Here is a 27,391-nt window from a genome sequence, read left to right on the forward strand (position 1 = left end):
CAATACGACAATGGAACCAATTCCCTAGCGAGGTGGTGGGCTCTCCCACACTGGAGGCCTTCAAGACGAGGCTGGACAGCCATCTGTCAGGGATGCTCTGACTTGGATACCTGCATTGAGCAGGGGGTTGGACTGGATGGCCTTTTAGGCCCCTCCCAACCCTCCTATTCTATGATTCTAGGAGGCAGGAAGACGGGCACTATCACCACCACACTGCAGATGCCTCCCCCCCCACCACCTTTCAGTGAGAGATGCCAAAGGTGAAAGGGCAGCCTTTGTATGTAGCCTGCCCGGGGACTCACCTCTGTGCGCCGCCCAGGCACCAATTTTGATTTTTTTTTTAATTTCAAGAGTTGGCGATCCTACAGGGAACAGAACGTAATGGTCGGAGAGTTGTTTTCATGTCGTTCTTTTAAACGCAAACTTTAAAAACTGAAGAAAGCGGACAGGCACGTTCAGACGAAGCTTCGGCAAGCACTTCGTGCGGAAGAGGGGAGGCGAAGGCAGCTGAAGCGAAGCGGCTGCCCGTTTTAACTGCCGGGCAGAGAAAGCGGACATGCCTCTTTAAGGGAAAAAGAAAGCCGGAAGCCTCTCGGGCGCGGCGGGAGGAGCGGCCGCGCACTTCGCGGGGTCGGTCGCGCGCGCGGGCGGCGCCTGTCTTGCTTCGCGCGCCCGCCGGGCCGCGCGCTTGGCCCCTGGCGCCCGCGGCGGGCGCTTGAGAGAAGCGCCAGATCTCAGGTGAGCTCCTTCGCTCGCACCGCGCGCCCGCGAAGGGCTGCCGCTGGGGTGCCGGCTCGCAGCGGGGATGCCCCGGGCACTCGTGCGAGGCGAATGGCGCGTGGTTTTGTACGCTTCCGGGGTCTGGGGAGCAAATCGTGTCCTGTTGTGGCGTTTCTGTTCCTGCCTGCAAACCGCTTCTGAAACGCATGGCTGTCCGCCCGTGCGCGCGCAAGGACTACAGAGCTGCAAAGGGGGGCGCTTCTTAGTAGTCGCGGCCAGTTCCGCCGCTGATCACGGCACGGCGTCCTTCGCTGCCCCTGAGGGCAAAGGGCTAGCGTGGGGGTGCAGGGCAGGCTGTGTGGCACACAGAACTCCGTCCTCCGACGCCTTGTTGCCGCTCCCCATCGGCTGCCGGGGGCGGTTGCCTCACTTTGTCTAATGGCAGGGCTGGCCCCGGTGAAATGGCCCTTTTGAAGTGATGGGTCCTGGGATCCACTGTTTTCTGTGCACGTTAGAATAAAATATCCGTTGTGTCAAAAATGCTGGTTGATTCATACTTGCTGGTTGATTCATACCATTCATCATCATTCTGATGGTTGATTCATCTGTTCTGCTTGATCGATACATTCTGGAAACTGTTTTTATTTTGGAAATGGGGAAACGTTCTGAGAACTTCCTCCTTCCTCTAATCTGTATGTCTGGGGAATAAATCCACAGAGGAGACCTACAGTTGATCTGTAAAATTGTGAGTCTGGGAATGTATGGACAACAGAGGGTTAAATGGACCAGACCTACTGCTAAAGTTGGTGGAACCAGTTGGCTTGGTATGGCTGGGCACATTCTTTGTTAGGTAAATTACAGCCTATATGTTGCTATGAGAACTAAATAGTTAGGCAATTGCTTCCTGATACAGGGTCTTTTGGAGAATGTTCTGAGGGCAGACCCCCCCCCCTTCTTTGGTCATCTGTATTTGAAAGGAAATAGACTAAGGCTCCAGTTTTGAGTCAAAGACCTGGGGCACACAATCCTAATATGGCTAAGAAAGGCTTGTTAACCTAGCCACATGTATTATTATTATTATTATTATTATTATTATTGCATTTATATCCCGCCTTTTTTCCTCTTGCAAGGAACCCAAGGCGGCTTACATTATCCTCCTCTTCTCCATTTTATCCTCACAACAACAACCCTGTGAGGTAGGTTGGGCTGAGAGTGTATGACTGGCCCAAAGTCACCCAGTGAGCTTCCATGGCTGAGTGGGGACTAAAACCCGGATCTCCCAGCTCCCAGTCCAACACTCTTGCCACTACACCACACTGGCTCTGTGCCAGTTGCATGCCAGCTTTCCCTACTTACCCTTGCTGGCTCAGCTCCCTACTGGATTTCCGTACTTACCCTTGCTGGCGTGGCTTGCTGTGTCATCTGAACCCAGGCGGCGTGGCTTGTTTGAGGGGGCATTTGAGGGTTATTTGTTGGGTTATTTGAGGGTTGGATTATTTGAGGGTTGCTGCCCCCTCTCCCAAAGAAGCCATTCCACCCAGGTTCAGATGTCACGTCAAGCCATGCCAGAGAGAGTAATTAGGGAAATCTGGCCAACACATGACCGACACGTTCAGTAGAGGGAATAAACCGCTGTGGCTTATTTCCCTTGCTGCAGTCATGCAAATCGGCTCAGAGTCTGAAGGTGCTTCCCAACAGAGCACTACTAGGACTACCAGTCAGTACACTTTGTGTAATTATTCAGACTTTGACCTGGTTCATCGTAAAGAGAAGCCACCATGGGTGAATTTCCCTGCGGGGCTTTTCATCACAGCAGGGATCACCATTTTGAATGTTTGAGTCACGGCAGGGTGGTGGTGGTGGTGGTGCTGTAGCTTGTCATTCCATGCAGACCCAGCAAGGGTAGGTTTTTGGGATGGTTAACAAGCTACCCAGAAACTATGGCCTTTTTTAGGGTTGTGGGTGACTTCACAACCACCCCAACAACCCATATGTGAGGACCTGAGAACTTTTTGACCACCTCACAATCCTACTTCTAGTCACCAAGTCAAGTGCTTTGGTCAGTGTCTCTCCTCACACTGCCACTTCTAGGCTCTCACCAACAACCCTCTGTGGGTGTATTGTGGTGCTTCACCATTCTCTCAATTGCTGCCACCAATAACCCTTTTTGAGCTGCTTTCTTTCTTCTTGGTAGCACAGACCAAGCAGCCAGCATGTGGGGGTTATTCCATGAAACCCTTCCTAATAACTAAAAAGGAAACTGCCTTTTAAAATCGAAAACAAATAAGGTTTATTTGGTACAACAGGATTGTAAATAAGAATTGGGTTGGGATGAGGAAAGGATATCAGGAATGATGATTAAAATAAGGCAACACTGTAAACAACACAATATAACTCTTGCTTTTAGTTCTATGTTCAAAACCTCTTCCCCTCTCTCACATTATCTGACACACTCGCTCACCTGTGGACTATCTCTCTAGATGTTCTCACTCTTATCTCGCAGTCTAATCTCAGACTTATCTAGCTGTTCCCATTCTGTCTTACTCCCAGATTTATCTGACTCTCAGAAGCAATCCCTCCACCTTTTTCTGCCCAAGCTCTCATCCAACCATTCTCACCATTCTCACTCACCCCCTTTCTTCCACTTGCCAAACTGTCCTTCTTGCTCACACTCTGCCAAACCCCCACCTCATGCTCACCTGTCAATCATTCCAGATACATACTAGCCACCATACATATATACAAACCTTTACTATTTACATATTGTGCATGTGGAATCTCCACACCATCCTTGCCAGGTTCACATGTAACAACAAGCTATGGCACATCCTTGCTTCAGCTTGAATATTCAAAATGGTGGTGGCCACTGCAATGAGAAACCCCATGGGAAAACTCAGCCATGGTGGCTTCTTGTTACGCACGAACCCACTGTTTCCCTCCTTCATGAATTTTTGTGGTAAGAAAACACAGGAGGGTTACAAGTGGAAGAGGACTATGTCTGGAGCCCCTGTAAAACTCCGTGAATGAAGCAAGGTGATTGCACAATAAAAGCCTCATCTGGAGGCATCCAAAGAGCTGCGTTTGGAATCTGTAAGCATCTTAGGGTGCTGGCTGTGTCCCTAGAGATCGGATGTGGGAGCAATGGATTTTGACTAACCGTTGGAGAATTCTTAAAGCTTTTCCTCCACCTATGCTAAAACTGTAAATTTGTAAATAATAATATTGCAAAGCACCAATTAGCCCCCAAAACCTCCCTCCCAAAGAAACCAAACCTGGGATTGCACTGCACTCCTAGAACGTCTCACCACTTGGATAAACGCAGCATGTGTGGGAATATTCTGCCTTCCTGGAGTAGTGAGAATGCAAATGTTGGTTTGTGTGTGTGACTCAGTTCTCACATCGTAACAACGCACGGTTAATAAATGTTCGGTTTAAAAAGTTGAGTGGAAAGGAGTGTGCATCCTAGTTCCTGGCTGCCCACTTGCTCCATAAACATTATTTATTGTAATGTCCGAACAACGTTAGCCCTCCTCCAGTCATCTGGCATTTCCCCCGTCCTCCATGATTTCTCAAAGAAAATAGACAGCGGTTCTGAGAGTTCTTCTGCCATTTCCTTTATTACTCTAGGACGCAGATCATCCGATATAACGCTTTGGGTTGTCTCCCAAACAACCCGACTAGGGATTTTACAGGAGTCTGAGAGGGAGGTTGAGTCTGGTGGATTACTGCTCCTGCTTGGCCTCCCAGACTCCAGTGCACAGGCCACCACATTTGCTGGACTCAGAAAGCAGCAATTCGGGCAAGCATTTTGGTCCCCATTACTCCACCAAGCCACCATTTTGCATGAAAATAGCAGCTCGTTCTTTTATGTAAAGGGCCATTTACACAAATGGCAGTCATAAGGCATGTAATTGTGAGTAAATGGCTGCTTTACAACTGCCATTTGTATAAAAGGCCTTTTATATAAAAGAACGAGCTGCCATTTTTACACAAAGTGGCTCACTGAGGGAATGAGTGGCCTCACACTGCTTGCCAGCACTTGTGGACAGTCCAGTGGCTCATGCGGTGTGGTCCGTAGGGGTGGGTGGCCGGTGTGGACTGGGGTGAGTCCACCCTACCACCAAGAGCCCAGAATTCCAGGTTTGGATGTCACGATACACAACCCAGCAATGGAGCATCCCTGGGTTGTTTAGCTCAGTGGGAGTGTGTGGGCGGGAACCAGTATTCACGCTTGCTCCCATTTGCCTTCTCAAAAACCCATGGTTATTGAGACAACATGTAATGGTTGTTACGACACAAAAACCAGGTCATAATCTGCCTTTCGGCCCATTCATGCAGTGTGGAGGTGGCTATTAAGTTTGTGATTTCTTCACATCAGTCGAAACTTTCTTTGGAGTCTGCATTCCTACCATTTACTGGGCTAGCAGTATGAGCTAAGACAAAATGGTTGTAAACAGCCAGAGGCCACCAATGGTACAGTGAGTGAGCACTGCAGGTACATATCTGGGTTGATAAAATAGTTGTAATTGCTACTAACATGGGTGGATATAGAATCATAGAATAGTAGGGTTGGAAGGGGCCTACAAGGCCATCAAGTCCAACCCCCTGCTCAATGCAGGAATCCAAGTCAAAGCATCCCTGACAGATGGCCCTCCAGCTTCATCTGGAATGCCTCTAGTGTGGGAGAGCCCACCACCTCCCTAGGCAATTGGTTCTATTGTCGTATTGCTCTAACAGTCAGGACATTTTCCCTGATATTCAGCAGGAATCTGGCTTCCTGTAACTTGAGCCCATTATTCCGTGTCCTGCGTTCTGGGATGCTCGGGAAGAGATTCTAGCCTTCCTGTCTGTGACAACCTTTCAAGAACTGGAAGAGCACTATCATATCTCCCCTCAGTCTTCTCTTCTCAAGGCTAAACATACCCAGTTCTTTCAGTCTCTCTTCATAGGGCTTTGTTTCCAGTCCCCTGATCATCTTTGTTGCCCTCCTCTGAACCCTCTCCAGCTTGTCTGCATCCTTCTTAAAGTGTGGTGCCAAGAACTGGACTCAGTACTCCAGATGAGGCCTAATCAGTGCTGAGGGATTTGGAAGTGATACGTCTATTAATGCAGCCCAAAACAGGATTTGCCTTTTTTGCAGCCACATCACACTGTTGGCTCATATTCAGCTTGTGATCTACAACAATTCCAAGATCCTTCTCACTTGCAGTGTTGTTGAGCCACATATCCCCCATCTTCTAACTGTGCATTTGGTTTCTTTTTCCTAGATGTAGAACTTGGCATTTATCCCTATTAAATGTCATTCTGTTGTTTTCTGCCCAGCGCTCCAGTCTATCAAGATCACTTTGAATTTTGTTTCTGTCTAGCAGGGTATTAGCTATCCCGCCCAATTTTGTGTCATCTGCATTCCCTGCACCTCCTCCTCCAAGTCATTAATAAACATGTTGAAGAGCACTGGGCCCAGGACTGAGCCCTGCGGTACCCCACTCATTACCTCTTCCCAGTTTGAGAAGGTCCCATTGATAAGCACTCTTTGAGTCTGATTCTGTAGCCAACTGTGGATCCATCTGATCGTTGTTTCATCTAGCCCACTTTGAGCTAGTTTGCTAAACAGGATATCATGGGGCACTTTGTCGAAAGCTTTTCTGAAGTCGAGATATATTATGCCCACAGCATTTCCACAGTCCACAAGGGAGGTTAGCTGATCAAAAAATGAGATCAGATTAGTCTGGCAGCAGGATTTGTTCTTGACAAATCCATGTTGGCTTTGAGTAATCACTGCATTGTTTTCAAGGTGCTTATAGATGGATTGCTTGATAACCTGCTCCAGAATTTTCTCAGGGATTGATGTCAGACTGACTGATCTGTAGTTCCCAGGTTCCTCCTTTTTGCCCTTTTTGAAGATAGGGACAACATTAATCCTCCTCCAGTCATCTGGCACTTCACCCATCCTCCATGATTTCTCAAAGAGAATAGACAGTGGTTCTGAGAGTTCTTCTGCCAGTTCCTTTATGACTCTAGGATGCAGTTCATCTGGCCCTGGAGATTTGAACTCATTTAAAGTAATTAGGTGTTCCTTGACCATATGCCTATCGATCTCAAGCTGCAATCCTGCCCCTTCAGCCTGTACTTCGCCTTTGCCAGGGGGGTCATAGACCCTCTTTTGGGAGAAGACTAAGCCAAAGTAGGAATTGAACACTTCTGCCTTTTCTTTGTCCTTTGTTATCATTTTGCCACCCTTATTTAATAGTTGAACCACCATTTCTTTCCTCTGTCTTTTACCAGGTATCTGAAGAAAGTCTTTTTGTGGCTTTTAGCCTCCCTCGCTAACCTCAGCTCGTTCTCACCTTTAGCCTTCATGACGCCATCCCTGCAATTCTGTGCTACCTGCCTGAACTCTTCCTGTGTAGCGTGGCTTTCCTTCCACTTCCTATATGTGTCCTTTTTTGTTTTCGGGTCATCTCTAAGCTTTTTGTGAAACCACATTGGCTTCTTCCGTTGTCTTCCACCTTTTTGTCTTATTGGAATGGTTTGTAATTGTGCCTTTAGAATTTCCTTTTTTTAAAACTCCCATCCATCTTGGACTTCTTTTCTCATTAGAATCACTTGCCATGGGACCTTACTTATCATTGTTCTGAGTTATTAAAATTGCCTTTCCTAAAATCCAGGGTGCGTGTTTGGCTGCACTCGTCTTTTGCTTCCTTTAGAGCCAAGAACTCAAGTATAACATGGTCACTTTCCCCCAGAGTTCCTGTAACGGCTACTTTATCCACTAAGTTATCTCTGTCGGTTAGGATCAAGTCAAGGATAGCCAATCCTCTAGTTCCTTCCTCTACTTTCTACAGGAGGAAATTATCAGCAACAGAAGCCAGGAATTTCCTGGAGGGGCCATGTTTTGCAGAATTTGTCTCCCAACAAGTATTGGGGAAATTGAAGTCCCCCATTACTACTACATCATGCTTCCTTGAAACATTGGCTATTTGCTTTTCAAAAGTTTCATCCTCGTCTTCTCCTTGATTGGTAGACTCCGACCACCAGGTTCCTTTTATTCTTTGCTCCATTTCTTTTAACTCAGATGCTCTCGATGGGGCTACCAAGCTCATCCTCCTGTATTTCTGTGCAGATATATGTATTTTTAACATATAGTGCAACTCCACCTCCCTTTCTGTTCCTTCTGTTCTTTTTGAACAAGTTATATCCTTCAACTGCTGTATTCCAATCATGACAGTCATCTTACCAAGTTTCAGTTACACCTATCAAGTCATAATTTCCCTCCTGTATTAAGAGTTCAAGTTTGTTCTGTTTGTTTCCCATACTCTGGGCATTAGTGTATAGACATCGAAGACCATGTGCTTCATGGTCTGGCTTTCTTCCTACATGTGTCTGAAGACTATTATTGGGCGCTATCAGAGCTGTTCTCTCCATTGCAATGCATGCTGCTACGTCCATTGTTACCCCCAACATTACATCTCCCTTCCCCGTAGGATTCAGTTTAAAGCCCTCCTGATGAAGTTCTTCATGCTGTGGCCAAACACATTCTTCCCAGCCTTTGTGAGGTGCAACCCATCCCTAGCCAACAGCCCATCTTCCAGGAAGTATAGCCCGTGGTCCCAGAATCCAAATCTCTTGCATCGGCACCAGCTTCATAGCCAGTCATTCACCCAGAGTATTTTTCTTTCCCTTTCCATACCTCTTCTAACTACTGGAAGGATGGATGAGAAGCTATCTGGGCCCCAGAGTTCTTGAGTTTCCTTCCCAAAGCTTCAAAGTCTGACGTGATTTCTTCGTAGCTCCGCTTGGCCATATCATTTGTTCCCACATGGATAACTCAGCCTTCCCCAACCTGGCACCCTCCTGGTGTGTTGGACTAGTAACCTCCATAATCCCCAGCCAGGCCATGCTGACTGGAGATTATGGAACGTGTAGTCCAACACAGCTGAAGGTGCCAGGCTTGGGAAGAGGGTTATAACTGTTCAAGAGTTATGACCATTAGTCAGAAATGGTACAGCATTACTGTCAGTTGTTTAAATATTTACCATTGATATTGGGCCTTATGTGTTTAAGGAAATGTTCTCCTTTGAGCTGCAAATTGAATACATAGTGAGGCTGGCTAAAGTAATATCGCATGACTTACATGAAAATACTCCAAGCAGAAGTATACACCACAGACTATATAAACAGACATGTAGATCATACTGCTAAAACTACTGTCAGGAATGGTTACTTGCTTCTGTCTCTTTTTGCTAATTATCCTTAAACATGCCAAGGAGCGTGCTAAAGGCTGACAGATTTAAGAGGAGTGGGGCTTTCCAAAGCAACTTCCTTTGTAATAGGAAACTTCCCTCAGGCCTGATGCTACCCTTTTTCTGGGCTTCAAGCAAAGAACATTCCGTGAGCTCACCTTAAAGTGGGTCCAAATGCTGATTAGTCCTCATTTGCCCTAAGAACTCAGTAGTCTCAACAGCCAAACATAATAGGCCAATTCCAGTGGCTAGGGACTCAGACATGTGCGTGTCTGCGCACATGCATATGGGTCTCCAGACTTTCTGACAAAAGTCTTTCCCAATCCCAGCCCTTCCTGGAGATACCAGGGATGGAATCTGAGACTTTCTGCATACAAAGCATGTGCTCTGCCACTGAGCTATGGCCCTTCCCCTAGAGCAGTGGTAGACAGGCTGGTGCCCTCCAGACATTTTGGATTACAACTCCTGACCATTGGCTAGGCTGGCTGGGGCTGATGGAAAATAATCCAAAACATCTGAAGCCTACCCTAAAGGGCCACATATGAAAACCACCAATCATTCAAGAATTCTACCAAATAGCAGTACGGTATCAAATGGCTGAAACAGGTGCTTGTTTGGTATAGTGGGGGGGACGGACCTCAGGTGCCAGGTATAATTTTAAATCCAGATCTGCATTGTCACAAGAAAGTTCTCCAGGTATCAGTTACCTTAGAAAACGTTAATTTGACATTATTTCATTGACTCTTCAGTACTATTTGCAGATATTTTAAGGCATGGGTGTTAACTTAAGATGCTTGTCGACTTAGAGATAAAAAGCAGAAAGAGGTCCTGAGATGCTACTGGCTCTAAAGAGGAATTGGTGAGGTGAAATCTTAATCATGGCCATCAGATGCTGCAATTCAGGGAATTTTACTTTTCTTTATGCAGGAAGCCTAGTGTTTCCTCTTTAACCTGCTGTTTTGCAATCCTTCTGCTTTCTGTATTTGCAAAAGGGTGGCGCCTCTGGTGTTTCCACCTCTCTGGAAGCATTTTGTAGTGTCTTTGAATTGGTAGGCTTGACAATTATGCTTTTGGTGCCATCTAATGTTTTTTTAAATGTGTTTGATTATTTTTAAAATGTATCAACCCCCCTTCATCTACAAGGGATGTGGTAGGCGGTAGTATTGCAACCGAAACTCTCCCCACGACCTGAATCATAGAATCATATCATAGAATAGTAGGGTTGGAAGGGGCCTACAAGGCCATCGAGTGCAGGAATCCAAGTTCAATCCCAGGAGAAGCTGGGTCTCAGGTAGCCGGCTCAGGTCAACTCAGCCTTCCATCCTTCAGAGGTCGGTAAAATGAGTACCCAGCTTGCTGGGGGAAAGGTAGTCACGACTGGGGAAGGCAATGGCAAACCACCCTTTATAGTCTGCCATGAAAACGCCAGCGCAAGCGGCGTCCCTCTAGGAGTCAGCAATGACTCAGTGCTTGCAGAGGAGGAACCTTTCCTTTCCTTTCCTAAAATAATAGAATTGACAAATACAGTACCAAACCTGGGAGGGACCGTAGCTCAGTGACGGAGCACAGATGGTAGAGCTCAGATGATTTCCTGCCTTGGATTGGTATGCCACTTAAAAATAATACTGATTAGAAGGATCCATCAACAACCAAATGTGTCAGTCTAGATGAAGAGTAAAACTTATCCACTATTATCCAGCAGTTCTTATCCAACACTGCAAACGTAGATCTTTGCATAAGTAGAGAAATTGCTGGGGATAAGGAACCTTCCATTTTCAGAAATGAATGAGGCAGGATGATGGCACCTCATCTGGAAACACCATCTATCTCTCTACTCTGCTCAAGTGAAATGCTTTTAGTCTGTTCCAACAAATACTTGTTCTGCCTGTCCACTTGCATCTACTACATACCTTCAAAAACCAAGCTGCTTGGTGGTAAATAGATTTGGAACTACAGGATCCCCACTCAGGTTTCACTTTCCTGCTGAGTCTTAAGGCCAATCTTCTTAATATTTCTCCATATAAAATTACTTACCAGTTTGTGCCAGTTAAAAATATGTTAAGGCTGTTTTGCATTCTTTGTATCTTCACTTTGTTTTCTTGGGTTTTATGATGTTCATGTTTTCTAGTGGTTATTTTATTCCATTCTGTGCATTCGGTGTTATTGTATGTATTTTTTGTTTGCTGTAAGTCACTTTGAGGTTCTTGTGTGTTTGTGTGGGAGGAAAGCGAAATATTTATGTATTTAATACATTTATATCCTGCTTTTCCTCCAAGAAGCTCAAGGTGTCGTGTACATGATCCTCTCCATTTTATCCTCACAACAACCCTATGAGGTAGATTAGCCTGAGAGTCAGTGTCTGGCCCAAGGTCACCCAGTGAGCTTCATGGCCAGGCAGGGACTAGAACCCAGGGACAGTTACAATAAATATGAACAAATAACATTAGCAATGGTCTTTTCAGAAATCTCAGCTGGGAGTATTTGAAATGAAAAATATATTTGTGGAAGAACTACCATTTTATTCAGTGCACCTCTCCCAAACCACGAGAGATAAAGCTATTGCCACTATTCTAAATCCATCTTTATTTGTTCCACAGGTGTGGATGCATTTCAGCTATAAGGAGATTAACTGCCATAGCTTTGGTGTGCATTAGTCATAAGTGAAAGGAGAATTATCTCAGTTGATGAAAGATCTAACCAAGCTTGGCTCATTCCTGCGAGTGGCATTTGCTGCCTGCTTCCATTTATTTTGCATCTGGTAAGCAGACCGTCTTCCTCCTGGCCATGCAAAGCACACTGAACTATCTCTGGAAGATGGATGATGTGCTAGGTCAAGGTGCCACGGCCAGCGTGTACAAAGCCCGCAACAAGGTGAGGAGGGGCGTGTTAACTGGCGTGCCCTGTGAATGGATCGATCAGCTTAGTTTGTTAGTCAATTTACAAGAGAATTACAAAAGAATAAAAATGGGGCATACTGGTGAAAGCAGTTTTTTGCAGCTGAAGTATAAAATGATTGTCATAAGGGCATAAATACATTTTCTGAAATATTGAATTTAAATTATTATTACTATTATTATTATTATTATTATTATTATTATTATTATTATTATTATTAACATTTCTATACCGCCCAATAGCTGGAGCTCTCTGGGCAGTTTACAAAGACTAAAAACATTAAAAATACATTATACAGAGACTAAAAACTATTTACATAAAAAACACATGAACAGACAATATACACCAAAGAAACATGATGCGCCTGATCTTGTCTGTTCTCGGAAGCTAAGCAGGGTCAGCCCTGGTTAGTACTTGGATGGGAGACTGCCTGGGAATCAGGCTTCCTGCACTGAGCAGGGGGTTGGACTCGATGGTCTTGTAGGCCCCTTCCAACCCCATGATTCCATGATTCTATATATCTAAAACAACTTCAAACAAACAATCTAAAAACAACTCCATAACCATAAGACATTCCACGATCAATTAAAACTTATCACATGCTGCCGAATGCCTGGGAGAAGAGAAAGGTCTTAGTGCCAGGCAGGCCTCTTCGGGGAGGTCATTCCATAATTTGGGGGCCACCACCAAAAAGGCCCTCTTTCTTGTCGCCGACTTCTGAGTTTCCCCCAGTGTAGGCAGCTGGAGGACGGCCTTAGATGATGAACGTAGTATACAGGTAGGTTCATGTCCGGCGAGGCACTCTGTCAGGTATTGTGGTCCCAAGCCGTGTAAAAGCAATTGGAGTATTACCAAAGCTGCCCTAAGATGAAGAATCCAGAAATGGCTATATGGTTACTAGTTAAGGAGAGACAGACTTCTGAACCAAAAGCCAAGGCTAGATCAGGCTCTGCAGTCAGGTTCGGAAGTGGGAGCTTCAGTGCCCCAGGAGAAAAAGCCCAACTTGTTTTTGGAATATACGTGGGTGCTCCTTTGAGTTGCCAGTGTGGCACTTTCTCCTATGCCAGTGATGTTTCTGAAGAATCTTCTCTCCTACTGGCAGCTGAGGGATTGTTTATAAAATTGTTGGTTTTCTCTTATCAGCAGATAAGTCTGATGATTTTATTGTTGGAGCTATTTCAGGCATAACTGGCTGTCATGAGAAATGGGTAGAGCAATTCTATGGCTCCCTGAAGGCTACTGAGGAGCCATAAAATGGTGGAGGTCTCCTCCTCCATGCCATAGACAGAGCTATGATGGTGGGGGAGGAGATCTGATAGTGATTCTTCCCCCCGCCCCCCAGCTGCGATGGAAACCTCCACAGTGGCTTCTCTTCTGAGGTGGCAACTACAACCTCAGAAAAGACATCGGAGAGGGAGAAAGGGGAGGGGAGGGAGGAGAAGAGGCCTGGATCTGCTCGGTCCAAGAGCTTCTCCATCCACCTACTCCCTGGTAAGCAAGCTAGATGGGCTGAGAGGTCCATCTAGCTGAGCTGGGGGGGGGGAGTTTAAACAGAGGATGATGGAGAGGCAATAAAAGCCTCCTTTCTCCTGCCCCGCCCAGCTCTTGCCAGCAGGGCTTTGGATCAAGGCCAGCCCTACCATTAGGCAGAGTGAGGCAATCGCCTCAAGCAGCAGATCTCGGGATGTGGCAGCACGGTGTTGGAGGAAAAACCTGTGTGCTGTGCAGCCTGCTCTGTGCCATGTAAGTTAGCCTGCTGCCTTCAGGTGCAATTGAGGATGCTGTACCATCATCAGTGTTGAAGACAGATTCATCTGGCAGGCCAGTTGGCTTTCATACATGGAATGGGAGGGGGTGCAATCTTGTTCTTTGCTTCAGACAGCAAAACGTATTGGGCTGCTTTGGATAGACAGAAGTCTTCAAGATCAGAGCCCTCTGTCTGTTGAACGTCAGTTCCTTAGGATTGCACTCTGAGGCAATGAAGTTCTTGCCTGAAGACCAGGTTGCCTTGGGAGAAAAATGTGATGTGGGCCCAGTTCATTCATGCATCTACCTATGAGTGTGGCAATTGGAGCACAATCATAGGGATGCAGCTGTGCATGGCAAGCCACCTATGTGAAGTGGCTGTCCATGTTGCTCCAGAGATCTCGACTGTACCACCACAGCTTTGCCTTTGGAGGAATTTGCACTGATGTTGCTGAAAGTGCAGCAGCTGTGTGGGGAGACAGATCGTGCCAATGGTTTGTATATTTAAAGAGCTGCTTATTACCAATACAGCTGTTAAATGGCATGGGACCAGGTCACCTGAAGGACCCCTTTCTCCTTTATAAGCCTATCTGTACCTTGAGATCTTCTGGAGAGGTCCTTCTCTCAGTCCCATTGATATCCAAGGCAGAGTTGGCAGGAACATGAGACGGGGCCTTCTCAAACTCTGGAACTCACTTCCCAGGGAAACCTGCCTCGTCTCCTTTGTGATGTCTTTCTGCGGTTAGGCAATACTTTTTTTTTTTTTAATTTAGACAGACCTTTGGCCTGTTGAGCTAACTCAATAAATATTTTAAGTTTACAGCTTTCTTAACATATTTTAATGTGGCCACTGATGGTGTTTTATTGCTGATTGGTATTATCTGCTCTTCATTTAAAAAATCTTATTGTTTTAGATGTTATGGTCTTTTTCTTCTTTTTATTGGCTGCCTTTAGTTCAAGAAAGGCAGGAAATAAATAAAATACTGAATTCTCCATTGCATGTTTGGAGATGTGTGTCTCTCCTTCTTCACATTTACAATCTTCAATGTCATGTAAAAATGTGAAAAAGTTCCTGGGCCGCTGCTCATTTCTGCTTCCTCCCTTCCCCCACCAGAAATCAGGAGAGCTGGTTGCTGTCAAAGTCTTCAATAATGCCAGTTACCTGAGACCACAGGAAGTACAAATAAGAGAGTTCGAGGTGCTGAGGAAGTTAAACCACCAGAACATTGTCAAACTCTTTGCTGTGGAGGAGATTGTAAGTCTGGTTTTCTCTTTTAAATGAGGTGTGATAATTGCAGCATAATGAAACCCTCCCCCATCTACAACCCTGCTTATTTCCACATTCTCTTTATACAAAACTGTTATACGGTGTGTATGTGCCATTCCCACCCAGTATAGCACACAGTTGTTTTAGCCCTGCCTAAACAGCACTGCACTTTATCTGGTCACTTGTTAGTACAAACCTTTTGGCAATGGCACACCAGTATGTCACACAGCATTGCCTTTTTCAGCACAGCATTTAGATACTTCCTGTCCCACTAGCCCACTATGTGGGCGGGGCTGAGTTGCTCAGTGGTATACCACATGCTTTGTATGTAGAAGGTCCCAGGTTCGATCTCCAGTATAAGGAATGAATGACAAAGATATAATTTTGATTGCTAACATGTGTCACTCATCCAGCCCACATAGAACGAGCAATGAGGGGACTGGAAAACCTTAATCTTGCTGTGCAGTGATTAGCAAGCCTAGGCAGTGAAGCAGCCGTGTGTCTGCTTTGTCATGGATCTGTTTTCAGTGCACATTTACTCTTTTATCAGTATGTGTGCAAGTTGTGCGAACTGATACTTAGTTTCTGCTGTTTTGAGAACACTGTTATGGTCAAGAGGACCCATTTTTTACCCTCTGATGAGAATACAATTTGAGACATCAACCCAACAGGATCATAGGGCTCACACCCACATACAGCCACAGAAAGGTTACTTCCTCTTATTGGGTTGTGTGCGTGTATTGAGTCCATATGCATGCATGGCCTTCTCTTCGCTTTCTTCTGCATGCCCTTCTACCCTATAATTTGGAAATATTATATTCCATCTGAACCATATCAGATGGAAGGTGTCTAGACTGTTTCTGAACATTGCTTACAGACCATCATTTCTCTTCTTGTGCTCTCTTCTCTTTAGTTAGCTCTTTTCTGGGTAGAAGAGTTCATTAGCCAGGAATTACATGTTATATATTGCTGAAAATCTCACTCTCCCAGCTGCTTTTACATGGGGCAAAAAGAGTACCCACAACTTTTCCCTGGTGAAGGCAAAAGCAGCTTTGGGGGGCAGTTTTCAGCAGAAAAACAGCACAAGGGGGAAGTGTTAAGAACACTCCCCCCCCCCTGATGATCATCTGCTTTAAAAACTATTATCTGAGCCCATTTCAAACTGGCTTCAGAGCGGGATATGGAGTTGAGACTGCCATGGTCGCCTTGGTGGATGATCTTCACCTAGGAATTGATAGGGGGAGTGCATCCCTGTTGATTCTTTTGGATCTCTCAGCGGCATTTGATACCATCAACCATGGTTTCCTTCTGGATCACCAGAGGGAGGTGGGAGTTCGGGGCACTGCTCTGCAGTGGTTCCGCTCCTTTGTCTGAGGACAGGTCCAGATGGTGTCGCTTCGGGATAGTTGTTCCTCGAAAAAGGAACTATTATGTGGAGTCCCTCAGGGCTCCATTCTATCTCCAGTGCTGTTCAATATCTACATGAAACCACTGCGAAAGATCATCAGGAGGTTTGGGGCTGAGTGTTATCAGTATGCTGATGACACCCAAATCTATTTCTCCTTAACATCTTTATCCAAGGAAGGTATGACTCCTCTGAATGACTGCCTGAAGTTGGTAATGGGCGGGGTGAGGGAGAAGAAGCTGAAATTGAATCCAGGCAAGATAGAGGTAGTCATCGTGAAGGGTCCGAATTCAGATATTGAGGTGTGTCAACCAGTTCTGGATGGGGCTGCACTCCCCCTGAAGGAGAAACTTCGTAGCTTGGGGGTGCCTCCTCACCCAACCCTGCTCCTGGCACCTTAGGTGGAGGCAACGGTGAGAAGTGCCTGTTATCAACTTCGGCTGATACACCAGCTACGCCCATTCCTGGAACATGGTAATGGTCCTGGTAATGGTGGTGCACGTGCTGGTAACCGTTAGTCTTGATTTCTGTAATGCGCCGTACTTGGGGCTGCCTGTATATTTAGTTCAGAAACTTCAACTGGTACAAAATATGGCAGCCTGGATGGTCTCTGGGACATCCCTGGAGACCATATTGTACCTGTTTTAAAATCTTTACACTGGCTGCCATTTGTTTCTGAGCAAAATATGAAGTGCTGGTTTTTACCTTTAAAGCCTGACATGGTCCAGGTCCAAGGTACCTTAGGGAGTGCCTTCTCCCCTGCGTCCCAGTCCGCCACCTAAGGTCCTTTGAGGGCTCTCTGCTGTGGCTACCTGATGTGAGACTGGCAGCCACACACAAGGGGACCCTGTCCTTTGCCGCTCCTCAGTTGTGGACCGACCTGCCGGTTGAAATGCGCCTGCTGACCTCGTTGAAGACGCGGCATTAAGCAGGCATTAAAGACGCTGTTATTCCAGCAGGCCTTCCCTTTTAAGAACTCTTGCTCCTTCTTCTGACTTTTGCATACTGTTTTAAGCATTGTTGTTTTAAGCTGTGTTTTATTGTTGAATTTTTTTAAAGAAATGTTTTTAGTTCAAAGTTGTTTTTAATTATATGTTGTTTGTATATATTGTCCATATGCTTTTATGTGAATGGTTTTTAAACCTTGTATATTGTATTTTAGTGTTTTAACTTTTGTAAACCGCCCAGAGAGCTTTGGATATAGGGAGGTATAGAAATGTAATTAATTAATTAATAATAAGAAATAGACAGCATCTGACCAGTTAAAAACCCATTCAGCAGCAGATCAGCTTACATTTCAAAGGCCTGACTGGATTTTTTAAAAAAACCTATATGAAACATGCATTTCCACATTCAGATTAGGTTTGCTGGGGATGTGGCAGAATGAGATGTTTGTAACCACAGCGCATTCCGTAACTGAGTTATCACCATCGGGTAAGCAATTCATCTCCTACAGATGGGATTTAATTTTCACCCTCAAATCCAAAAGCAGGAAAGCAACAAACAGAAGGTACTGGTGATGGAGTTCTGCTCAGGTGGAAGCCTGCTGAGCCTCTTAGAAGAACCAGAAAATGCCTTTGGCTTATCAGAATCCGAGTTCCTCGTTGTGTTACGCTGTGTAGGTAAGTGTCAGAGCTGTGCTTGGTAGTAGGGACTAAGAGCCTGCTGTGCAAAAGCACAGAATGTGGCTCCTCTGTGGACTAAGACAAATGTTGAACCCCACAAACAGCTTCACAGAGTCTTTTACAAAATGCTTTCCATGGAGATTGCTGTGGCTGCTCGGGGTGTCCTGCTGACATCCCATGATTGGGATCCTCCGCATGGCAAGCAGGTTGCAAACATGATGCCTCTTGTGAGGAGCTGCTGTCGTGTGGGACATTTCAAGGGATGTTGCGAGGAATCGAAAAGTTCAATTCATCGTGAATTATTTATGTATTTATTTATTAAATTTATTAATCGCCCATCTGACTGGTCACCCAGCCACTCTGGGCGATGTACAACCCACCATAAAACAATTTAAAACAATAAAATTTTACCATATATTTTTTTTTTTAAATACCCTAACCCACCCCAAATGCCTGCCTGAACAACCACGTTTTTAATGCATGACGGAAGCTCATTAAAGAGGGGGCATGACGGAGTTCCCTAGGGAGGGAGTTCCACAGAGTGGGGGCCACCACAGAGAAGGCCCTCTCCCTCGTCCCCACCAGTCTAGCTGTCCTGGCTGATGGGACAGAGAGAAGGCCATCTGAGGCTGATCTTGTTAAGTGGCCTGTCTGGTGTTGCTGGAGGCGCTCCTTAAGATAGGCTGGGCCGGAACCATATAGGGTTTTAAAGGTCAAAACCAACACCTTGAATTTGGCCCGGAAAACAACTGGTAACCAGTGCAACTCCTTTAGCACTGGAGTGATGTGATCTCGCCGGCGGCTGCCTTTAATCAGGCGAGCCGCCGCGTTCTGTACCAGCTGCAGCTTCCGAACCGTCTTCAAGGGTAACCCCACGTAGAGCGCATTACAGTAGTCTAAACGAGAGGAGACCAGGGCATGTACTACCGATGGGAGCAGATGGTCGGGAAGGAAGGGGCGCAGCCGCCGTATCAGATGGAGTTGATACAGCGCTGTCCGGCTCACAGCTGACACCTGAGCCTCCATGGACAGCTGGGAGTCCAAAATGATCCCCAGGCTGCGGACCTGGTCTTTCAAGGGTAGCCGTACCCCATTCAACACCAGGTCAACATCCCCCAGCCTCCTCTTGTCTCCCACCAAAAGTACCTCGGTCTTGTCAGGGTTGAGCTTCAGCTTATTCCTCCCCATCCAGCCACTCACCGTCTCCAGACATTTGGACAGGGATTCTACGGCCAACCTTGGTGAAGATTTGAATGAGAGGTAGAGCTGTGTGTCATCCGCATATTGATGACACTGCACCCCAAACCTCCTGATGATGGCCCCCAGTGGCTTCACATAGATGTTAAATAGCATCGGGGAGAGGATGGAACCCTGTGGCACCCCACAAGTAAGTGGCCACGGGTCCGAAACCTCCTCTCCCAGTGCTACCCTCTGGTACCTGCCGGAGAGGAAGGACCGGAACCACCGCAATACAGTGTCTCCAATGCCCAACCCCTCCAGGCGGTCCAGGAGGATACCGTGGTCAACGGTATCAAAAGCCGCTGAGAGGTCGAGGAGAACAAGGAAGGCGCATTCACCCCTATCCAGAGCCCTCCTCATATCATCCACCAAGGTGACCAAGGCCGTTTCTGTCCCATGCCCAGGCCTGAAGCCCGACTGAAATGGGTCTAGATAATCAGTTTCTTCCAAGTATGCCTTCAACTGCACCGCCACCACCCGCTCAATCACCTTGCCCCAAAATGGCAGATTTGAGACTGGGCGAAAGTTGTTCAGAACTTGAGGATCCAAGGAGGGCTTCTTTAAGAGCGGTCTTATCACTGCCTCCTTGAGGGCTGATGGCATCACTCCCTCCTCAAGGGAGGCGTTCACCACCGCCTTGATCCCCTCACCCAGTCTCTCTCTGCAGCTCATAATGAGCCAAGATGGGCAAGGATCAAGTAAGCAGGTGGTCGGCCTTACAGATGAAAGCACCTTGTCCACTTCATCAGGAGGAAGAAGCTGGAACCGATCCCACAAAACCAGTTTGCCACAGGCCGCCTCTTGCTCACTAACTGTATCCACAGTGTGCAGAGTAACACACCTAATCTGATCAATTTTATCTGCAGTGCCTTGCCAAAGCCTCACAGGAGGCCTTAGAATGCTCCAGTGGTTCCGGAGCCACAGGACCGACCAGGCTCCGGACCACTTGGAACAGCCTCCTGGGACAGCACTCTGCAGACGCGATGGAGGCAGCATAATATTCCTTTTTTGCTGCCTTCACCGCCACGTGATAGGCTGAAGATACAGCTCTAGCCCGTGTCTGATCGTCTTTGGAGCGAGACTTCTGCCACCGGCGCTCTAGCCGTCTCACCTCCTGTTTCAGAGCTCATAACCGCGGATTGAACCATGGTGCAGTCCGAGCCCTGTTCAGGGGGAGAGGGCGTTTCGGAGCCACCCGATCTAATGCCCCAGTGATTGCAGCATTCCAGCCACCCACCAGGGTCTCGACCGAGTGGCCGTTGGCATTCCCCAGAGAATCCCCAAGCGCGTTCAGGAATCCATTTGGATCCATAAGATGCCTGGGGCGGACCATTTTAATGGGTCCTCCACCCCTGCGGAGGGGTTGTGGAACCGAGAAGTCCAACATCACCAGATAGTGATCTGACCATGACAAGGGGGTGGTGGATATACCCCCGACTTCCAGATCACTCCCCGCTTCTCCAGAAACAAACACAAGGTCTAGTGCATGACCGGCTACATGGGTGGGCCCAGTTAGAATATGTTGCAGCTCCCAGGAGGCCATGGTCTCCATGAAGTCCCGAGGTGCTCCTGTGAGGATGGCCTCCGAATGTACGTTGAAGTCCCCCAACACCAGTAAGTTAGGGGACTGTACACGCACATCAGAGACCACCTCAAGCACCTCAGCCAGGGAGTCAGTCGTGCAGCGGGGTGGACAGTACACGAGCAGAATCCCCAGACTGCCCTTCGGGCCCAACCTCCAGTACATGCACTCAGCAACCTTGGGCTCCCGGAGAGGGGGGCTGGTGAAGACCAAGGACTCTCGGTAGATAACAGCCACTCCCCCTCCCCGATCCCCAGCCCTCGGCTGCTGTGCATACGAAAATCCAGCTGGACACATGGCTGCAAGGGTTGGAGCAGCAGCCTCGGCCAGCCAGGTCTCCGTAATACATGCCAGGTCTGCACCCTCATCCAGGATCATGTCATGGATGAGGGAGGTTTTCTGGGTAACAGACCTGGCATTGCAGAGCAGCAAACGAAGGCGAGAAGATGGGGTCATGCCTCCCCCAGTCATCCTTTGGCTCTGGACAGGCCCGGAGCAGGGGACAGATACTACACATCTCTCCCTTGTTCCCCTTACCTGGCATGGCCTGCCCCTAGCGCTCCGCCAGCGCCTGCCGCCCAGCCTTGATATGTTCTGGCCCCCAACACTCCCCCCACTGCCTCCATCAGGTGGACACATGCCCCCTCGCTCCCGCCTATCAGGCAGGCTACCCATCCCTAAAAACACAACAAAATCCCCCCCAACAAAATAAAACAAACAAACAAAACAATTAAAATCCCCTTAAAAATGCGAGGCAGGAGTCCACAGGGAAGGCCTGGTGGCGGCGGCGGCGGCAGGCCCAGCAGCAGCAAGCACGCCTCTTCCCCAGTGGTGGTGGTGGTGGCTTCTCCTGCAGGCCCTGGCTCTCCCAGGCCACCTCAGCCAGCCAGCTTATGTAGCCCCTCCAGGGAATGTATCGGACTAAGCATTGTGCATTCATCATGAATATATTGGGCCCTGATAATGCTCAGGGTTCTATTTCTGTGAAGGGGTTTGTCACTGAGCCAAACTATCTTCGCGTTGCTTTCATCAAGTGAAAAAGCCATGGAGAGGCTCCAGCTGCCTCATTGACCTTAGTGCCTTAAAAAAAGAAAAGAAAGAAAAAGGATAATCACACACTCTTCCCTTTCACTCCCTTTCTAGTGGCTGGCATGAACCATCTTCGTGAGAATGGGGTTGTCCACAGAGATATCAAACCAGGAAACATCATGCGGCTAACAGGAGAAGATGGAGAGAGTATCTACAAGCTGACCGATTTTGGGGCTGCACGAGAACTGGATGATGATGAAAAATTTCAATCAGTTTATGGAACAGAAGAATATCTTGTGAGTAAAGTGGAATGCTGGACCTTTTTATTAACAAAGATAACTTCACGAAAGAGTTCTGCTGTCCAAATAACGGTGGTCTCCTGTTCATTTGATTAATCAATGGATATGACTGCTTGATTAAATGTTGGAGGCCCAATTCTAGCACAATTTTATTCCATATTTTTGTAGTTTAAAAAATGATTATTAGCTAGCCCTAATACATAAGCTGGGCATGGCTAAAGAGCAAAATTAAATGTTTGGGTTTTCTTTACTTTATTACTTGCAGCACCCAGACATGTATAAGCGAGCAGTGCTGAAGAAGCCCCAGCAGAAGGCATATGGGGTGACTGTAGATCTGTGGAGTATTGGGGTAACTTTTTACCATGCAGCCACAGGCAGCCTCCCATTTATCCCTTTTGGGGGACCTCGCAGGAACAAGGAAATCATGTATGTATATTGTATGTTTTCTTGACGTTTATCTCTGCTTCACCTGCTAGTCCCACACATCCAGAAAGTAAAGGGACTCTGGCCAAGTTCAGACAGTCAGTGGGGAAAAGAAGCCACGGTGGCTTCTTTTCCCTGCCCTCCACATGCCACTTGCCCTCCATTTTCCTAATTACCTGCACTTCGGCATGGTTGCCGTGTTGTCTGAATCCAGAGAGGTGCACAGCAGGTAGTGGCTTCCAAACCACCCTGCAATCCATGGTTTATTGTAGGGGTTACAGGCTGTCTTGGAAGCCACCCCAGTTGTGCACCTCACTGGGCTGAGATGGCATGGCAACCCACGCTGCAGTGAGGGTAATTAGGGAAATAGAGGGCACACAAGCGGCTGGCACAGGGCAGGGAAAAGAAGCCACCATGGAGAAAGCTGATTTCAAAACCCAGTCTCTGACTTAGCTTCATTCCAAGTTAACATTCTGAGTGGGAATCCTGTTGTTCTTGTTTTCTGAGTCCTAAAGATGGGGTGTTATTTTGTGCAGGTACAAAATAACAACTGAAAAACCTACTGGAGCTATAGCAGGCAGCCAAGAGCAAGAGAATGGGCCCATTGCATGGACCTATGAGCTACCAATCGCATGCCGGCTTTCTCTGTGAGTAGAAAGGGACTTGGATGAGCTAATGATCAAAGGCTTGAAACGTTCCATTCTTTGTTCTGCAACACAGTCTCTTTGTCACCTTTGAGCCACTTAGACTGCAATCCTAAACTCATTCAGCCAAGAACACTGAACACAGTGGGACCTACTTCTGAGTAAACATGCATAGGGTTGTGGCACTGCACCTCTTTCTCTTTTCAAGGCTGGCTCACTGTATTGGCCCCAGGAGCATAGCCAAGTCATTAGAGCGGGCCTAGTGTCAGAGGGGCCTAGAGATCCATAATGCTTGCTTAAGTTCATTATTAGTGCAATTCCCTTGCCAGTAAGCCTCTGAGCATGTGAAGATGATTCAAAGGGCCGATAACAGCCTTCTCAGCGCATTCCTTACTAATGACTGGAGAGCCTTATCAGGCTCTGCCTGAGAAGTGAAGCTTGTTTACAGGTGGCTGTGGGTGAGAACCAAACACCGCTGGCCTATGCCGGGAATGAACGCTCGGGGTGCTTGCTGCTGTTATACTGCCTTATTGCCAACTTGCAGAGTATAAGACCCATTGTACCCAATGGCTCGGGGTTCAGAGAAGCTGTCTGATCCAACCATTGGGAATGCCTGTGTGCTGTAAGTTAACCAATAAAGTACTCCTTGTAAGTAAACCTTACAATACTGATTTATCACTATCTTGGCACTCCTAACCTAAGAGTTCAATGCCCACGGCTGGGGCGACACATTCACATAGGCAAGGCTTGCTGATTTTTTATGGAGTTGCATATGTGAGCGTGCGCACACATTATTTGCATCTGGGAGACAGTGGAACTGAAGCAGGCTTTAAGAACATAGGACTAGTCTTGGTGGGAGACACTAAAGGTCAGTCTGTTCCAGTATCCTGTTCCCAACAGTGGCAAGTCAAAAGCAGCTGGCAAGGGCAGTGCAGAGCATGAAGGCCATGGCCATGTTGGCTCAGAGCAATGAGTATTTCAGTCCAGCACATCTGGAAGTTACCAAGTTGGGGGCCGCTGCATTAGCCCTTCCTCACTATTTGCTCCCCCTGCCACTGCCCATTAGCAACTGGTATTTAGATGATAGTAGTGCTGGTTTTGCCTCTGAACCTTAAGATTCCATTTAGCTAATTGCCACGAATAGATCTGCTCCTCCTCCATGGTTTGTTATTGCGGCCACATTCACACAACACAGCCCATGATTCAGCAACAATCCATGTTTCAATGACAACCCACACTCTGTCTTGTCATGCTGGGTGAACCCAGCCGTAAGGTTGCCACATGTGTTGTGTGCTCTAGATGAATCTAGAACATTTCACCCACCCGCCCCACTAGTCAGTTGCAAAGATTTTTCTTTTTTACTGTGGAAACATACCCATCAGGCACAGAAGTTTTGGTTTCTGTTTCTGTAGTGTCTGCCCTTAACTAATATGGCCACTCTGCCTGCGCAGACTTCATGCCAGTACTTGGACAGACAACCATAGAGAAAAAGAGGGGTAGATTGTCTCCGCAAGATTAGCTGCTCTGGGCACCTCATAAACTGCTCTGTCAGACAAAACACTGTATCCTGTATGAGTTAAACCTAAATGTTCCACTCACCAGGTGTGCAAGATAGTGTGCCAAGCCGTCACAGGATTCCTAAGGTGGATTTCTGAGGTGGAAAGTAGGAGACTCAACACGCCATCGCATGCAATACACGTTGCAAATGAGCCAAGATTTAGACCTGGCTTTTTTCCAGATGCTGAGTAGGGAGGAATAACATCTGGGTTTTCTTCTCTGCTCCCTACAGTGGACTGAAGAGACAGCTTGTCCCTATCCTTGCTAACATCCTAGAGGCTGATCAAGAGGAGTGCTGGGGCTTTGATCAGTTTTTTGCTGAAACCAATGACATCTTGCACAGGACGATAATCCACATCTTCTCTCTGTCACAAGCTACCATGCACCGGGCCTACATCCATTCCTATAACACGTAAGAGTTGCTGCCTGGGACAGAGAGGGCTGTAGAATCTGGGTGTCCTCCTCTAATGCTCAGGCCAGAGTTTTACTACAGGTTGGCAAGGTACCTTTAAAGTAGTTGAAAAAGCGTAAAGTGCATACAGCATCCAGAGTTGAGAATTAGTGCAGGGCTGTCTCACCATTTTCAGCCTGAGGACTGAATTCAGTTTCAGAGAAGCTCACAGAGGCTGCATTCCAGTGATGGGTGGGGCCAAAGGCAAAAGGGGCAGGGCCAAAAAATCAGCTTATTTTAGCTTAACACTCATACTGCCAGGAACGAAGCCTGAAGAGAGGCATTTCAACCTTTTAGAATGGGGGGAAAACTGCACAGAAGCCAGGAGACTACCAAGCAGTTGTGATCAGAGGAAAGGGGGTGGGGCCAGAGAAGGGGGAATGGCAATTTCGGGAAACTGGGAGGGATGGATTGGGACCCCAGGCAGGCCACACGTGGCCAACAGGCCTGAGGGCAACATCCCTGAATTACTGTATGACAGCGGTCTGCATTGTAGAGGTGAGGGGAAAAATTCTGTACCCAGTGCTACCACTTCGCAGAGAAAACGTAGTAACTTTATAGTTAGATTGTGAAGCTCTCAGGTGAGCATGTTTTTAATGTATTGTATTTATACCCTGCCATATAGCCCTCCAGGCTCTCAAGGTACAAAGTGGCATTTTGAATAGTTCCAAAAGTTTAAAATTAAACAAAATCAAGAATTAAAACCCATAATTACAAATACAACTTAAAAAACATTTTTACAAAGGCAGCAGATAGAATACCACCAAACTCAGTTAAAAACAGAACTCAGTCAGCCGCATACCCTGAATACCTGCTGAAATCAGAACATTTTCATTAGTTTCCCAAAGGTGAGAACAAAGAGGCCTGGAGAGCTTCCCTGGGGATGGAATTCCAGAGAGGGGGGCCCTGCCTGAGCTTGAATAAAAAAGGGATACTGATTGCTTGTATATGAAAACACGGATCTGTTATCCCTTTGCTTTGTCTTCTGCAGAGCCACCATATTTTTAGAAGAAGTTTTCAGGCAAACAAATATTGCCCCCCATCACCAGGAGTACTTCTTTGAGGGACACTCGTATGACCTGGAGCCCAACCTGCAAGCTCATAATTTCCCCAAGACCACAGAAAACTGCCCTCTGATCATGCTGAGCACTGAACCAGAGAACCTAGTGGGGCTGAGATACAGAGATCGTGAGTACAGTCCATTTGTTGCATGCATCATCTACCCTTCTTTCTTGCCACTTCTCCCTACCTGTTGTAGTTGCTTACAATTATGCATTCATACTTGCATTGCTCCAGAAAAAGTCTGGCACAGAGTCCTGTGTTGATGGCACAAGACATAGGACCAGGAAGTTCCCTGCTCCACCACAGGCTGAATGGAGTTAGTCATCATCCATGTGGATTTTATGTGCAATTTTATCTTTGCAGGAGTGGAAAGTAGATTTTCCCACAACTCTTGCCCCAGATGGCCATGTTATGCTTCCTCCTCAGTTGGGAACGAATGACCAACAAGGGATGGATCCGTAGTTATTCTGTAGTTTCTCATTCCCTTTTCTTTAGAACAGGCATGGGAAGACTTCAGACTCACAGGAGCTATTTTGTTTTTTTTACTAGAAGACTGAGGTCCACCAACTGGAGCAAAATAATGGCAGGGTGGGTGTGGGGGAGGCAGGCAGGACCTGATGCAAAATGGTGCCTCAGAGGATGGAGCCAATTACTGTGGGTAAATACGGTAGGTACACTGCAGATATACAGGTTTAAATATACTGATGTCATGACCCCCGAGTCCAGCAATACCTGGGCGCTGGCTCGGGGGCTGAGGAGCCAGTGGTGCTGGCAGGGGAGGCACTGGGCCCAAACATGACTACGGAACCAGAGACCCCGAGGCTGAGATGCTAAAGACCTCTAAGATGCTTGAGGCTGAACCAGCAATGGTAGCTCCTGAGCCTAGCTCCAGCACTGGGCCAGCACCCCCATCACCAAGAGCTCTACAACCCATGGAGCTGGTGCCTCAGTGCCAGCAGCTAGGGATGGGTGGAACACTTACCTTCCATTCCATTCTGTTTTCCGATGAGGGAGGAGGCGATCCGTTCCTCCCCCCCAGAATCCTCCTGAGCGGCTGTGCTCCAGGAGGATTCCGCTGAGCCACACAGCGGCTCTGCAGCGCTGGCGATACGGTAATGGCAGCCGCCATTACCGTATTGCAGGAAAGAACACAGCTGCAAATGGCGTAGTAGACGCCAATGGCGGCCGTAAAGCCCTTAGTTTA

General features: G+C 47.2%; 1 protein-coding gene across 26 annotated transcripts in view; it reads left to right on the top strand.

Annotated features, from left to right (window-relative positions):
- Positions 1-618: 618 nt before the first annotated feature.
- Positions 619-27,391, top strand: part of IKBKE (inhibitor of nuclear factor kappa B kinase subunit epsilon) — a 57,264-nt gene continuing 30,491 nt past the window's right edge. For 11 of the 26 annotated variants that reach the window (XR_014790656.1, XM_084853312.1, XM_084853317.1 and 8 more), the window contains exons 1-9: positions 619-738; positions 11,561-11,834; positions 14,719-14,859; positions 17,766-17,898; positions 21,866-22,047; positions 22,316-22,476; positions 23,010-23,120; positions 24,907-25,086; positions 26,117-26,313. Coding sequence is in view for 24 of the 26 variants with exons in the window: in XM_084853312.1 (XP_084709438.1) it covers positions 11,748-11,834; positions 14,719-14,859; positions 17,766-17,898; positions 21,866-22,047; positions 22,316-22,476; positions 23,010-23,120; positions 24,907-25,086; positions 26,117-26,313 (1,192 nt within the window). In the remaining 2 variants the exon portion in view is untranslated. The remainder of the gene's footprint in view (positions 739-11,560; positions 11,835-14,718; positions 14,860-17,765; positions 17,899-21,865; positions 22,048-22,315; positions 22,477-23,009; positions 23,121-24,906; positions 25,087-26,116; positions 26,314-27,391) is intronic. The other 15 variants (XR_014790657.1, XM_084853313.1, XM_084853319.1 and 12 more) reach the window with 3 other exon arrangements.

The sequence above is a fragment of the Heloderma suspectum genome, chromosome 4 (assembly GCF_057233095.1).
Source record: "Heloderma suspectum isolate Gila_16-S chromosome 4, 16-S_ref, whole genome shotgun sequence".
NCBI classification, from domain to species: domain Eukaryota; kingdom Metazoa; phylum Chordata; class Lepidosauria; order Squamata; family Helodermatidae; genus Heloderma; species Heloderma suspectum.